The sequence below is a fragment of the Polypterus senegalus genome, chromosome 3 (genome assembly GCF_016835505.1).
Source record: "Polypterus senegalus isolate Bchr_013 chromosome 3, ASM1683550v1, whole genome shotgun sequence".
NCBI classification, from domain to species: Eukaryota; Metazoa; Chordata; class Cladistia; order Polypteriformes; family Polypteridae; genus Polypterus; species Polypterus senegalus.
The window spans coordinates 305,420,834-305,436,297 of record NC_053156.1 but is presented as its reverse complement, the minus strand read 5'-3'; the positions used below and the strand labels follow the sequence as shown (position 1 = coordinate 305,436,297).

The window sequence follows — 15,464 nt, the reverse complement described above, 5'->3', positions numbered from 1 at the left end:
AGTATTACGGTAGTTTGGCCAGCCTTGCCGTCTTTTTGTCGTTTTTTTCTTTTTCTTTTGCAGTTTAAACACAGAGCAGCGAGTGGAGTGTCGTGTTATTGGAGACCGAGAGGCGATTGGTAGAGAGAGTGGAGTAATAAACTGAAGAAAAACAAAAGTAAATCGGAGGAGACGTCCGGAGCCACTTTAAGGAGTTCAGGCTTTTTATCTTGTCCTTTAAATTAAAACAGCCAGTTAATGCAGCAGCGAACACCTTTAACTGGAAAAAGAAAAGACGAAGACGAACCGGAAATGGCTGCTTAGTAAACGGCAGGCCGATTTGTGATTGGCTGCTGTGAGTCGTACAGAATTAGAAGGGCAATCCATCTTTATAATTAAAAATACGTAATTGATAGACAGAAGAGAAAAAACGCAACACACACACAGACAGTAAATGTCAGCTGTAAATCAATCAATCAATCAATCAATCAGATATTTATAAAGCAACAGAGGTGCGTGCGGCCAAAGAGCTGCACAAGGACAATAATCAAGAAGTATAAAAATAAATAACTAGAGAAACAAATACAAAAAAAAATGAAAAGAGCCCACGGGAGGACAATCACTTGTCAAAGTGAACTAACAGCCAAACAGTAGAAACGAGCTGCAAACACATCCCATAATTTCACAGCCAGGACACAAAAGGCCTGGCAGGCTCGCAGTTTCAGTCTCTGGCCCTTCGTGCTGCCAGCATAAAGATCTGCGCAGCGGGCAGGTAGGGGTTAATCAGGGCAGCTCAATAGCCCTGGTCACAGTTAAAGGGCGGGCAGCAGCATTCAGAGCCGGTGGGAGGGAGAAGCCGACTGACCCCAAACTAAAAGGGCACTGCAATAGTCCAGGCGTGGTACGACTTTCTCATCGGTTTAAAAAGATCAAAACCTCGGAGAAGTGCAATGTATTTGTACAATTAAGTAGCAAGTCATTGACAGTATTTATTAATTATGCGAGAGTATAAATATATACATGTTATTGTCACACTGAGTGTAATTCCACGCCAGACCAGGGGGTGGCAGTGTGCGCTCCCCCCCCCTCTCTCTCTCTCTAGGCCGTTCACAGGAAGTCCTGCCTAGCCCCTGATGACATCACTTCCAGTTCCGGCCCTTTTGATGACGTCACGTCCGGGTCCGAGCCTACTGTATAGAAGAGGACCCTTCACCTTCCGCCCCGATGACGTCATTTCCCTTTCTGGCCTTTAGAGCCGTCACGTTCGACCTTGGACTCTGATCTGGGCACATCAGTGCTGTTGTGTACCCATTTATGCAGCCAGGGAACATTAGGTGGGTGGCTGCCCAAAACCTTCTTTATGACTCGTGTCTCTGGCTTTATGTGACAATATAAATAATTAAATAAAACTGGGAGACGGTACAAATAACACTCAGTGGCTCTCAAACAAAAACGCCATCAACGGACACTCAGCATGCGCAGGCTGAAAAAGAACAGCAACATCCATAAGAGACAAACTTCCTGTGAAGCCCACCTTATTAACCCCCCCCCCAATCAGTTTCTCCTGGTGGGCACTGAAAGCTCTTTTATGATAGGGGCCTCTTCTTGTCCTTATCTCTTGTATCTGAAGATGACGATGATGAAGATGACCTCATCTTGCGTATCTCAGGCTACGGGGCTCATCCTGCCGTATCTCGTGTATCTTCTGATTCCGATTACATTGTGATCTACGGGGCTCATCTCATCTCGGAATCTCAGCTCCAAATATGCAAAGCGTATCAGAGAGCTTCGCTTCAGCGCCAGTGCCCTTCCAAAAATGGTGCCAGGCCGTCCCAATTTACACATCATCAAGGGAACGTGGCGGTAAATGATGAGGCTCGGGTCACAGAAACTGAGAAAGGAGCAGCCAACGATTTCCCAGGTCAGGACCTTCCGTGATTCCCAAGAATCCGTCCTTTCGACCGAGGAGGGTACAAAGCAGCAAAACAAATCAGAAGTGCCGCAGACTGTGGCGTCTGTAGGACTGGCACAAGCTTGAGAGATTTCACACTTGAGTGCACAACTTCACGTTTCTTTGTTCCACGAGGTGAACTATTTGAGAAATGCCAGGACTAGTGAAAGATGATCCGAGGAGGAAGCTGTCCTAACAAATACAGAAGCCCGCCCGCCTGCCTGCTAGAGTCAGTGCAGCGGAAAGGGGCACAGCAGTCTGGCCATCAAGGCCGAGGATGGCATCAGACAAGAGAGCCACACTTGGCAAACAAACAACATCGTGCTGCGCCAGTGTGGGCTCCTCCTGACCCTCCATGATGATTTTCCAATGGGGGGGGGGGCTTCTGCTTAAAGGAAAAAATCCCTGGACATGCGACGAGGGGGAGAGTTGGTACCTTCGGGTTTACTGTGCGAGACCCAGCTGAGCTGCAGGGGTTGCTGGTTGTCCTCCCTCTTGTGGGGCTTTTTGACAGATTTTTGAACATTTTGGGGGACCTGCTCTGGATGAAGCCAACAGGTCATATTTGGGGCCTGACCGAGTTTAGGGGGGGGGCTTCCAGACAGTTTTTGGGGGTCTCACAACCATGTTGCCTTTGTTGAGATATCAGGAATGGACCAACATGACAGTTGACTGGAATGACAAACAGAAATGAAAGGACAGACAGACGGACAGCAGGACTGATTCACAAAGCCGAGTCCAGATGTTTGGAATCTTCCAGAACTCCACCGTCCAGTGTTTGTTCTTTTTTTATTTCTTTTCGTTTTCTTTGCCAGTTTAATGTCTCATTAAAGCTGTAAGGTTGGCACCCCGGAGTCGTCTTTCCGCTTTGACAATGCTGAGGTCCCAGGCCCGCATACGGTGCACAGCCTGTGGCTCGTTCTGGTGGGCTCTGTTTCACAGTCATCTCACGGATTAGTTTGAAATGTTTTTTGCCGACATTTTAATTAACGGACTCTTTCTGTGCAGGTTCCGACTTCCGTGCCAAATCAGGTTCTGAACGCTGGCAGCACCCAACATGCCTGCAGAGGAGAGAGACAAGCAGGGTCGCCACCGACGCATAAAGCAGGAACGTGAAAGAGCGGATCTCCCATCAGTGCATTCTGGGAGGGCACCCGCGGGGGCCGTCACAGCAAGGGGGCCTTTACGCCAACATTCCCGCTTTGTTGAAACGAGGGGAGTTTCCGCTGGCCACAATCATCGAGGGAGGCTCCTCCCAATCCCACCCAGTTATCTGACCATGGGGGGGACCACCCCCCGAGGACGATGAAGACAACGAGTCTCACATCTAAATCAAGAGTGAGAATAGTGTGCTGCGGGTGTGTGTGTTTGTTAAAAGTCTGTGGAGAAGCTCAGAGGCCTGTTGGGGTCTCAATCCTGCCTTTGTGCCACATACTTGGGGCACACAACATTAAAGGGGTCCTTTTGAAAACGCACAGGCGTATACTAAAGCAGCCGAGGGGGGCCATAATATTTGATACAGGGTCTCACAGAAGGCTCAAAGCCACTGCAGACTGGGCACAAGAGCAGCTGGTAAAAGTCCATGCATGGCATGGGCACAGAAAACAAACTGAATGGCAGACCCCTGGGAACTCACCTGACACAACAAGCAAATCAAAGAGCCCCAAATGGCGGAGTCAAGCACTTACGGCAAATCCTCCAGCTTGGCGGCCTCGTGCCGGGGGTCCAGGAGGTCATAGCCGTTCTCGTTGTAGATCTCCAAGTAGGAGACGCGGGCACTGTACACTTTACTTGTATCCTATGCCAAGAGAAGAGGAAAAAAAAGAGAAACAGATGAAAACAAAACGTCCACGGTGGGCTTCCTATTGCACTCTGATTCTGCCAGGCGCCTCTCACTAGTCGACGCAATAAAAAAGTCAATTCACGCGTAAAGGCGCTCGTGGCGTGAACATCCGAGTGGGGCCGTCAGAGAACGTTCCTCCTGCACGTGTGCCCACGTCTCTGGCGTCAACATGAACTCCCCTCGCCAATCTTCATGACCCACCCTCTATTAATAAATAGCAAGTGAAAGACGTCGGTGTCTGCTGGATCTCGACACGGACATCACCATCACCTTCATCATCATCATCATCATCAGACCAAACACACACACATATGTGAACGACTTTTATTTCGTACTGACTGATGGGTGGGCTTCACACGTCACGTCAACTGAGCAAATTCTTTTTCTTTTTGATTGAATGCCCCCCATCCCTGTTTTGTTAAATTTGATATTTGGTCTTCACACATCCTACACGTCACGTCACCCTAACATAAGCAAACGTGGGTTCCGCGTTTCTCGCCTCGCATTTCCTCGGTCGTTCTTGATTTCCGCAGATCGTTGTGCACACGTGAAGCGCCCGCATATCAAATCGCCGTATGTAACTCAGGCCTGGCCGGGACACCCCCACAATGGAAGGACCGGACGAGACAGCATTTTCAGGACACTAGGCCGATAGAGCACAGAAGCTCAACCCTGCTGGGGTCCATCACCACCACCACCACCAGGGGGCGCCTGGACGTCTACTGCCTGAAGGTGGTCGGTGGGCACCTGGAGTCCTTCTGGGTGGGATGTCCCATAAAAAGGGGGTCCACTCGCTACTACTCAAGGGCCCTAGTCGGGAGGAAGAAGGACGAGGAGGAGCGGAGAGGACTGAGCTTTGCTGACTTATGTCTGCTCTGGACATTGTGGAAGTGCCCCCCACGTGTAAATTAAGGTGGGCTGCATAGGACTTTGTGTTTCAGCCCATCTGTGTCGGGGGTCCAAAGTGCACTACAGCAGAGCGATGCCTTCATCTGACAGAATCGGGGGTCTGATTTTGTAGCAGGCTGCTAATCCACACATCTGCAACACAAAGGTGGGCTAACAGCGTCATGATAAGGGGCTTCTTGGCGTAAGTCAGGGATTCTGGCATCAAGGAGGCCTGCTAGGCCGGAAAGCAGCAGGTAGCAGTTGGAGGCGGCCGGACTGGGGTGGGCTGGCTAGCGAGGGTCCCGGCCTGCCTTTCGTAGAGCGTTCTGGAGGCCTCACACACCCACTCTGCCACGTCTGTAACAAAACCAACTGTATAATTAAATCAAAGTCGTCCACTTAGTGTGAAGCACAATAACGCGACTGCACTTCGCTCTCAATGCCATGCCAGTTTCAACCTGCCCAAACCCCTATGGCCCTCTGTCCGATGCAGCCGTGTTTGCCCTCATGTGCCTGAGTCATGCCAAGTTTAAAAGGTGGGCGACGGCTCCATTTGAAATTCCTATATAAAGGGAATCCAACAGGGACATCTGCCAGTCTGGTGCACGGGTATCCGAGTGGCACAAAAGTCTAAGCGAAGGATGTGAGAACGTGACAGACGACGAGCACCCGGGATGAACCTCCACTTCAAGAACCAAAGAATATGCAGAAAAAAAATGAGCCAGACAGTTTGAGAAGACCACCGACTTGGGGTCCGGATGAGAGCTGAAACCATAAACCTGCGTAAGGATCTCAATTTGAAAAATCAGTTAGTGTTCGATAAACAGAAGCGAGTTACGTGCCAGTCAGATGGCGCGTTGTACCACAGTGACCCCACCACGTAGTTCTTACAAAATGGCCCCAACTTCAATGGGCACTTTTAGGTGACGTCGATCTGAAGGCCCTTTTCAGAACGTCACCTTTCACGACCGTCTTGTCACTTGGAATTCCACTGATGCCAACAATTCCGCTGGATGATGTCACGTGTCACATGACTAGCAGGTGGCGCCCGTGAAGAGCAAATGCCCCGGTTGGTGCCATCCCCTGCCAAGTGCTTCCAAGTGTTCCCCCCAACCCCTACCCTAATCAAGCATTTCTTTGTCTCCGGGGGTCATTCGCTGGTCAAATTCTTTGGTGGCCCCCCCACCACCCCCCCTTATTGCCCATCCACAGCACTTCAAACAGCAGGGTGTAGATTTTATTGAAATGAATCCCCAAAAGCTACCTTGTCGAACTGTTGGAAGAGGTAGGAGAGCGTGCGTGGGATGATGCCCCGGTCACCATAGCGCTCGGCCCCTCCGGTGATGGTGAAGGTCTTCCCGCTGCCAGTCTGCCCGTAGGCGAAGATGGTGCCATTGTAGCCAGCCAAGACACTGGGAGGGGAAACAAAAGAAGAAGAAAAAAAAAACAGTGAGAGGCTTTGAAGGCAAACAAGAACATCAGACAGATGGGGGGCGATGGGGGGGCATTAGTGCACTTGTGGACCGTTTGTTCAGCTACGCCATCCCCCCCGTCTCTCGCCCAAAGACCCCCTCCAGGTGTTTTGCACTCCAGTTTGGTCCTCAGTGCTCCCCTCCTTCATTTCCAGTATCGTCCTCGAGTCTCCTGCTGGTCTCCTTCATCGATGCCTTTGAGGACGCTGAAGACCTGAATGACGAGCCCCACACTCCGGCCCCCCGGCTCGAGACACGTCCATCAGTCCCATGATGCACCTGGCTGCTCCCCTCTGCACCTCGGATGGTGACCAGGGTGGCGCCAAGGACTCCAGCTGTGGTCTCGCTGGTACATTAGAGAGTCTGAGCAGAAGGGCCCCCCGAATTTTATGATGTGACCCAACACTTCATCTGCCGTTTTAATCTCCTCTACGCATGGCTCACATGATGCCCACCTAAGACCCCTCAATCCTTTACCCAGCTAATTTTCAGAATTCTTCTGTGCCACCCTGTGAGCCGTTATCATCTCAAGTGCCAGTGTGAGAGTGGAGGTTTGTGTGCCACACTGTGGAGTTGCCCGCCTGTGCCCCAGGTTTTGGGGGGTTTCGTTCTTCATCACTTCCCTGAGCTCTGGCTACTCCTGCCCGGACCTCCTCATCATTCTTCAGGTTCTCTTCACTCGTTCAGCTCTCGGACTGTCGCCTGCAATCCGTTGGCGTTAATCGTAACTGCAATGCCACTTGTGGAGTGAGACGCCGCGGAGACAAAGGGATGTCGGACCTCCACCACCGTCTTTGTAAAAGCAGCGCCTCCTCTCGTTTCTGGCCAACCCAAATCCGAAGCTGCCCAATGGTGTATTCTTATTCCCAGGGGTGGTGGGAGTCGCAGCCCCCTCAGGTAGTGCTGCTACCGGACCAGTGTTGGGTTGGTATTAGAATTCGGATAGTGGTATCGATGCCAGCTGTCACACCTCAGTACCGCAACCTGATCAGTTTCCTAACAAATAATGGTTTACTCCAAAAGCCCCCCATCTTAATCCCACCCCTCTGTTGTGCTGCACCATAAGGGGGTCCACCAGGAAGTCGCCAGGGTGTAGAAACAATAAACTTCCAATCGCATCGCCTGAAAATGGCGTCTCTACTTACTGCTGCCCTCCTGTGTGCCAACCATGCATCACATCAAACCAATTAGGGGTTGGGGGGGGTCTCTTATTAAATCTCCAGAGTGCACCAAAGCAAAGCGGGAGCTCAAGGGGACCCCCATCACCACGTCACTCTAGGGGCACACTGAGGCGGGAAGGTGGGCGGTGAAGTTGCGATCACTTTGAAGCACTGAGGGGGTGTCGTCGGGGGGCTTGGACTGACAGGCAGACAGTCCTAATAATCCCAACATGCACGGTTTTCATTTTGGAGTTTTTTCCGGACTTTTCCGGGACCGGCCAAACGCGCGACCCTACACAACGCTGTAGTGAACTTGGACGAGGCGACTTTACTGCAGTGGCGTTTTAACGAGAAACATCAAATCGGTTTGTGGACACGTGACTATCAACCTCACGGGGGGCCGCTGAAAATGGCGTCGTGGTGCCCACCCCTGCACTAAAGCAGTGACTCTGATTTGACAAAAGGATGAAGAAGAAGTCACAGCCAACCCCCGAGTGCTGCCTGCCATCCCCACGGCAGCGAGCCCACCGAGCCCACCCTGCAGAGCGCCAGGTGGTTCCCGTGAAGCGGCCTTTCCTCAGGTGGGCGCAGATCATCACGTTGAACTGAAAACTAAAAACATTTAAAGGGAAGAAGACTCACAAGGCGTCTCTCTGCGCCATCGGCGGTGGTCTCGGAAGATCGACATTTACAAACCGCGATGGGACTGCAGCTCGGCTTTCACGCAATGGGGGGACGGTGCCTGGTGCTGCCACCCAGTGACTCCTGCCAGTCTCTGTATGTGTGAGGCTCTCATGTTCACATCCCAAATTACAAGACCCCCTGTCTCGACGCCGTGCAGATTAAGCCCACGTTTCGTAGCAAGGAAGAAAGCCAAGCTGAAAGGGGGCAAGGACCACTGGGACCACCTACCCACACAGACGGGAAGCAACACCCGCGAGGACACGGGAATCACAATGACCAGTGGACTCGGTGAGGGGCCCACACAAAAGCAGAAGAAGCCCCCCAAATGGAGCCTTCCTCCTCATCATCATCTCAGACTTCTTAGAGCGGTGCTCCTCACCCTCGGACCCGCAGCCAGAAAAAGAAAGAGAAGAACTGAAGGAAAGGCCGCTGGCAAAGTAACCCTGACATGTGCCACCTGGACGTCTTCGCCACCGTTCAGCAAAACGCAGCACACGTGTGCCACTCGGCGACTCGATGCCCACAAACATAAAACGACTTGTGGCCGAAATGCGGAGGGCCAGATACTGTAGGCGCTGTCCACCGTCACGGAGGTGGCATCAGGTCCCAAAGGACTCGTGTGGCGGCGCCCACAGAAATCAAAAATGATATCCGAAACGACGGGCAGGACGTGTTCGGTGTTTTCAACGAGGGAGTCCAAAACCCCCAAAGAGGAGGGGATGGCAGGAGGGGCGACGTTTCAGTGCCAAGCTCATTTCCAAAATAACGGCGAGCCACTCTGTCACAATGCGGACAGCGGCGAGAGATTCAGAAGCAGACAGCAAGACGACATGGCGCCACGCGAGAACATCGAGAGTCAAAAAGACAAACTGCGGAGGGGCTCTCGGGATCAAAGAAGCAGGCAAGTCGACGAGTCGTACCCGGGGGGGCTTCAAATGACAACTTCGCCGAGGTCAGTGTGGTGTCACGGTCACCTGCTGTGAATGGCGGCACTTTTGCTCGTTCCTTAGCGCAATTGTAGGCGTGTCTCACTGAAGGGTCAGGCCTGAGCGTTACCGGGGCAACGGTGTAGGCACATCACCTGCTGGCCTCTCGTAAGAAACGCCTCTCATCGGCAGTGACAACCGAAGGCGACACTCGCGTCACTCGCACATGTGCAGTGTGCTCTTCATTACACTTCTGACTTTGCTCTTTTAGGATTTTACTGGAGAAAGAGGAGATTTAATTCAAATGTAACGTTTCAAAATAAAAAATGCAACGCCTCGGACAGGTTTATAACACAAAGTCGTATTCAAAAGTGGCGACGGCGATCACAGGAGGCAATTCCACGTGTCAGTGGACTCCGTTAAATCTGCACGCGGTCTTACAATTGGCCAGCGGTCCATCCTCCATACACCAGGAGGCAGTGGTCCTCATTCTGGAAATGCAGATCTGTCGGGGTCCCTCCGTGCTGTCTCGGGGCCTCCCTACTTCCTTTATGGCCAGAAGACATGGCATGCCTCCAGGAGCCTCCTTACTCCGACTTTGCTCGGCGGACGACTGGTTGGGCACGGAGGACGATTACCGGAGAGGGCGGTGAAAAGGTGCTGTGCGGGAAAAACCCTGGTCTCGTTTATTTAAACAGCGCCTGCGGTTTTACTGTGTGGTGGCTTTGGGGCTCACTGGCGCCACCTTGTGGTCACGCGTACCAGTTGAAATTTGGAGGTTTATCATAATGTTTCTTAGTGCAGGCGACAGATATAAACTGAGAGGAGGGACAAAGTAATGGCAGGCAAACCCGCCGCCACTCAATAAGGTCTCAGTAGCACGGAGGCTGGCAAAGGGTGGGAGTGGTCCTACAGCTGTGACATCACAGGGTTACCGCCCATTTTGTGACTCCACAGGATCACACCCACTTTGTGGTGTCACAGGGCCACCGCCCACTCCGTGACATCACAGGGCCACCGCCCACTCCGTGACATCACAGGGCCACACCCACAGGCTCAACAGAAAGGGAGCATGAAACAATGAAAGACTCCACGCACAATTAAAACAATACCCAGATGACACGACAATATTCAGCAAGAAATCCGACGGGTCAAACAGAATCAACAGAGTAAAAACTTCCTGAGCCCAGGATGAAGCCGCTGTGACTGTGGCATCCCACCCTGCAGGTCTGTCCGTCTCTCCGTGCCTACCTGCCCCCAGGCTGAAGTGCCCCACCCCCCCACCAATGACACTGAATGTCCTCTAACAGCACAGGGGACCAAGTGTGCCCAAGTGACAATGGAAAGCCTGTGATGAACCCCTCAAAATCATGAAAGGTGGCGCCAGTGGCGGCTCAGAGCCCCTGCAGGAGGACGAATGATGACGGGCAAGCACAAGGGAAGCGAATGGCATGAAAGAAAGAGAGCTGGCACATCCACGGGCATCAGGTGAAGAGCCATGGGCTCCATAAGGTACAGAAGATGCCTGCCATTGGGAAGAATTACAGCGATGATGAGGAAGATGATGAAGAACAACAACAAAGAGAGGAGTAGATGTGAAAAGGTCCTTCTGTCAGGTAAACTGGGGGGTGGAGGGCTGCCTAAAGCGAGGGCACATGTGTCGCCAACGTGTTGGTTTCAGGGGGTTTTTGATGGTCTGTGGAGTGAAGGCTGGAGATGATTTTAAAATCTGATTTCAACCTGAAATGTGCCTGGAAAAGAGCTGGCGTGGCACTGTGCCGCCTCCCAGGCTGAGAGAAGCCCAATGGTGCCAACTGCACCCCCACAACAGGTGACTCGAGGCAGAGCCCTCCGAGCACCAAGCCACTCGGGGGTCTCTTATGGAGGCTCACAGTATAGGGGTGTCATGCCAAACACTTCGTCCACAACAAAATGTCACTTCCTGTCACACATCCAGGAGCCGTGGAGACTCTGATGATTCTAAGGATGAGACTGAATACCAGCGTGACAACTTGATCGCACCAGGCTTCTTGGCGATGGACAAAACTTACACAGGGTGCCAGTCCATCACAGAGCCCACTTACAGATACCACGGGGTCAGTTTATGGACACCACTTTACCTGACCTTCATCATCATGAGCCCAGCAGGAACAGGGGAATACGAGCAGAAGAGCAGTCAAGACAAAAAATTAAAAAGAATAAAATAATAAAAAAATAAGGCATAACCCACAGACAGGGGGAGCTACAGAGCTGAAGAGCCCAGGCCTCTCCAAACGTAATAAAAATCAAAAATAGGAAGAAAGGGCTAAAGAAAAGGGGAGGGGCTTCAAGTGACCATTAGTACAGCCAGGGGGCGCTGCGGTGCCAGATAGGCATTGGAGTAAAAATACATTTAGAAGAAGGAATTCAAATGTGACTTCAACATTACCACAGACAGAGGGCGCCACAAAACTGGTCATCCATTAAAACGGACAGAGCGCCCAGTTAACTTAAAAAAAAAAAAGGGGAGGGGCTTCAAGTGACCATTAGTACAGCCAGGGGGCGCTACAGAGCCAAATCTGCATTGGAGGGGATTGACAGCCCACTGGGGTCAGCATGAGTCCTGCAGGAACAGTTCTGAGCAGTTCTGCATGTGAAAAGATGAGGGGCTTCAGACAGGGGGCGCTACAAAGCCGAATATCCATTGGAACTCACTGACCATTCAGGTGAGCCAGTAATAAAATCATAAAAAAAACAGGAAGAGCAGGTCTAGAGAAACGAGGAGGGGCTTCAAGTGCGGGGGGCACATTGCCATAGACAGGGGGCGCTACAAAGCTGAATATGCACTGAAGTCGGCTGACAAGTCCAGTAAGAACAGATCAGCGCGGGTCTACACGGAAAAGAGAGAAAAGGAGTGGAGCTTCTGCTGATCCTAACATTACAACAGCCAGGGGGCGCCAGAAAGCCAAACTTCATCAGCACTGATCACCAGTCCACGTGACTCAAAAGTGAACTAAACAGATGGAGCCTGTCTGATATAAAGAGAGAAAAGGGGAGGGGCTTCATAAGTTGTTGGAACATAACTACAGCCAGGGGGCGCCATAAAGCCAAATCTACATTGGAGGGCTTTGTCAGTCAGTGTGAGGATATCCATTAAAGAGGAAGGACCATCTAGCAGACTCAAAGAAATACTAAAGGAATATGAGAAGTAGGTGGAAAATGGAAAAAAAAGAAAACAAAAGAAGGTAGAGCTTTAGGTGCAGTTTGAACATTCCTACAGCAGGGGGCGCTGCAACTCTGATTATTCACTGGAGGAGATTGACAGCTCAGTTAGGTCAGCACGAGTCCTGCAGGAAAAGCAGGCGGAGCTTCAGCACAATCCTAACATGACTATGGTTACAAAGCTGAATGTCCATTAGAACTCGTGGACAGTCCAGATGGCTCAAAAACAGAAACAGCAATACAATAAATAATTAATTATAGGAAAAGCAGAAGTAGAGAAAAAGGGGAGGGGCTTTACATGCAACTTGAACACTCCTACAGGCAGGGGGCGCCACAAATCCGCTTACAGTAGCACAGCAGAGTCAGCACAAGACCAGCAGACAACAGAGTGTAACTGCAGATCGCCGTACCTATGAGGTCAGACACGTAGCGCCCCAACATCACAAAACGGCCATCACATGATCGGGGTTGTGGGAGACCTCAAAGGGCGTTTCGTGACTGACGTTGTGGGCATTACCTGACATACACCACAGGTACTGCAGGCTGCAGTTAGAGCCATCTACCAGTGGGGGCAGATCAGAGCAGAGAGAGAAAAGGGGTGGAGCTTCAGCACGGTTTTAGCATCAGTACAGGCAGGGGGCGCTGATCAGCATGAATACATCAGGAACAGCAGAGTCAGTTATAAAGGGGGGGGGGCGCCACTGTGGGTGGATTGAGAGCCCAGTGGCAGAGCAGAGCAGGTCTAAAGAGAAAGGAAGGATAAGGGGCGGGGCTTCAGCACAACCCCATCATCACCACAGACAGGGGGCGCTATAAAGCTGAACAGGCACTGGAGTAGCCAGAATGCAACAGGAATGGGGAATCAGTTATAAAAGAGTGAATGAGGTGTGTGTTGAAATGTTACTACAGACAGGGGGCGCCGCACAGATGCCTATGCATCAGAACTGAATGACAGTCCGGGTACTCCAAAAACTCAATAGAGACCATGCTAAAAGAATCAAGTAAAGGAAAGCGGAGGGGCTTCAAGTGCAGTCTGCGCAGTCGTACAGACAGGGGGCACTACACAGCTGAATAAGCACTGAAGTCAACTGCCAGTCCAGTGGAGTCAGCAGGAGTCCACCATAAAAGCAGGTCTCAACTGGCAAGAATAAGAAAGGGGTGAAGCTTCAGTATGATCTTAGCGTTACCACTGGCAGGGGGCGCTACAGAGCCGAAAAGCCGTTACAATTCACAGACCACTCAGGTGACACAAAAGAGTTAAATAAAGGAAGAGCAGGCCTAGAGAAAGGGGGCGGAGCCTCCACACAATCTTACCACGACTGCAGACAGGGGGCGCCAGAGCCAGTGCCCTTCTGAGCAGCATGAAACCCAGACGGGATGCCAGAGAATCACCGGACCCTCACACACACAGAGGGGTCTGCTCAGAGTCACCATGGAGCACAGCCACACACTGACTAGAGTGGCCCTGTAAACCTCATAATTATTATTAAATTACCGTACAGTAGGCTGACCTCTTAATCCAAAGTGACTTACAAGTTCATGATACATTACAGCGGGTCACAGATGTCTTTGGCACAATTGGTGCACAGGTAGCCTGCCAAGGGTGACACAGCCAGTCACACCTAAGAGCTAAACTGGCACCCTCAGTGTTTGTAGCCCAACACCTCAGCAGCATGCCCTGCATATCACAATGGGCATGGAAGAGGAATCCCAGGAATAAGAAGAAACAACCCAGTTGGCAGCCATCAACACCTGAAGGTCACGACTGCTACATTTACAAGGCGGCTCAGTGGTCAGTGGATCCGAGTTCTACTTGTGACCCCGTCCGTCTCAGTGGACTCTGCACGTTCCTCTGAACACAGCATACCAGTTTTGTTCCCCGCGTGGCGTCGGATAACATGCCACACGATTGAAGGTGGGCACCCGTCACATCTTAAAGCCTCCAAATTCAAATTCCAGGCTCAGTGGACTCCACACTTCAGTTGGCACCAGGCAGGACTGAACTGGCACCCTGGGTGTTCATAGCCCACGTCCTTACCCACTTGGCCACAGGGGCAGCTCCTCAGAGGGAACTGTTAATGAAAACCAGAAAGTAAAATGGAGAAGTGCAGTCTGATTAAAGCCTGGCACGGTGGATGGCACTGCAGGCCCAGAGCTTCAGGTCCAACTCCTGTGAGGGGTCCACTTTATCCAGCATAGAGGAGTGAGCTGGCATCTTGGGGGGGCCCTTAGCCACAGAATGGACTCGTACATGAAATCCAGAAGAAGAAAAGTAACGTGCAGCCATCAGACCCCGCGATTCGGAATAAGGAATTTACTGGGTGGCTTGGTGGTCACGGCACAAAGGAGCTGCGGTCACAGTGGGTGAACACTCCACCAAGAACTGGATTTGCTGGCCTGGAGTGGAGGAAACAAGCTGGATGATATAAACTAAGAGTGGTGGGCACCAGTCCGCCACTCCCCACCCGATGCCTGGTTTGAGCTGCCAGCTAACCCAACACACGTTTTTGATCTCAATCCTCCAACCTTGTACCAGCCGAGAGCCAGTGCCCTCCTCGACACGGGACCCCAGTGAATCTCAAAGCCCCCTCAGACACAACATGGGGTCACTTTAGAATGTCCATTGACCTCTGGCTTTTATTATTATTATGGCTGACGTCCAAATCCAAGGCTACGTGGCGAGAGCTGAACTGGCATCTTTGGGGTTTGAAGTCCCAGGCCTTAGCCACTCGGCCCCCTGCCCTGCACCACAATGTCTGTAGATGAAGTCCAGGAGTTACAAGGAGAAGACGTCCAGTGTGCACCGGCCACAGATGAACATCACAAATAATTCACAGGGGTCAGTGCTGCGGACCCACAGCCTAAAGGACCAGGGATCACATTTCAGGCCGGGCTCTGGCTCAGTGGCTCTCTGCGATTACTCCAGGGGGCACTGGACTGGGGTCTTTGGGGGATACCTGGTCACTCAGCCGCCTGCCCAGTACAGAAGACAAGGTTTATAAATGAAATTTAAAATTACAGAGTAATCCAGTCTGAGCCGGTCAAGCACACGTATTCTGATTCATTCATTCATTCATTAACTGGGTGGCTCAGCAGTCAGCACTGCGGACCCACCCGGGTTCAAATCCCAACTGGGATGCCACCTCAGTGGACTTTACACATCTTTCTAAGCCCTCCAGTTGTGTTCCCCAGGGCTGTAGGAGATCGAACCCCAGATGGCGGGCACAAGTCCATGGCACTGCCCACTCATGTACCCACTGGCCCCTTTCAAGTCACTGGGTGACCCAACACACAACCATCCATCCAAGTCCGGGTCATCGACCGACACTGCGCTGTCCTAACTAATCCCAGACAGGATGC

At 51.7% G+C, this 15,464-nt stretch overlaps 1 protein-coding gene across 2 annotated transcripts in view; it reads right to left on the bottom strand.

The window, feature by feature from the left end:
* The window catches only part of kif6 (kinesin family member 6), a 129,390-nt gene that overhangs the window by 96,788 nt on the left and 17,138 nt on the right, over nucleotides 1-15,464 (bottom strand). For both annotated transcript variants that reach the window (XR_005633145.1, XM_039749546.1), the window contains exons 4-5: nucleotides 5,926-6,073; nucleotides 3,619-3,728 (exon numbers count right to left, since the gene is read on the bottom strand). Coding sequence is in view for 1 of the 2 variants with exons in the window: in XM_039749546.1 (XP_039605480.1) it covers nucleotides 3,619-3,728; nucleotides 5,926-6,073 (258 nt within the window). In the remaining variant the exon portion in view is untranslated. The remainder of the gene's footprint in view (nucleotides 1-3,618; nucleotides 3,729-5,925; nucleotides 6,074-15,464) is intronic.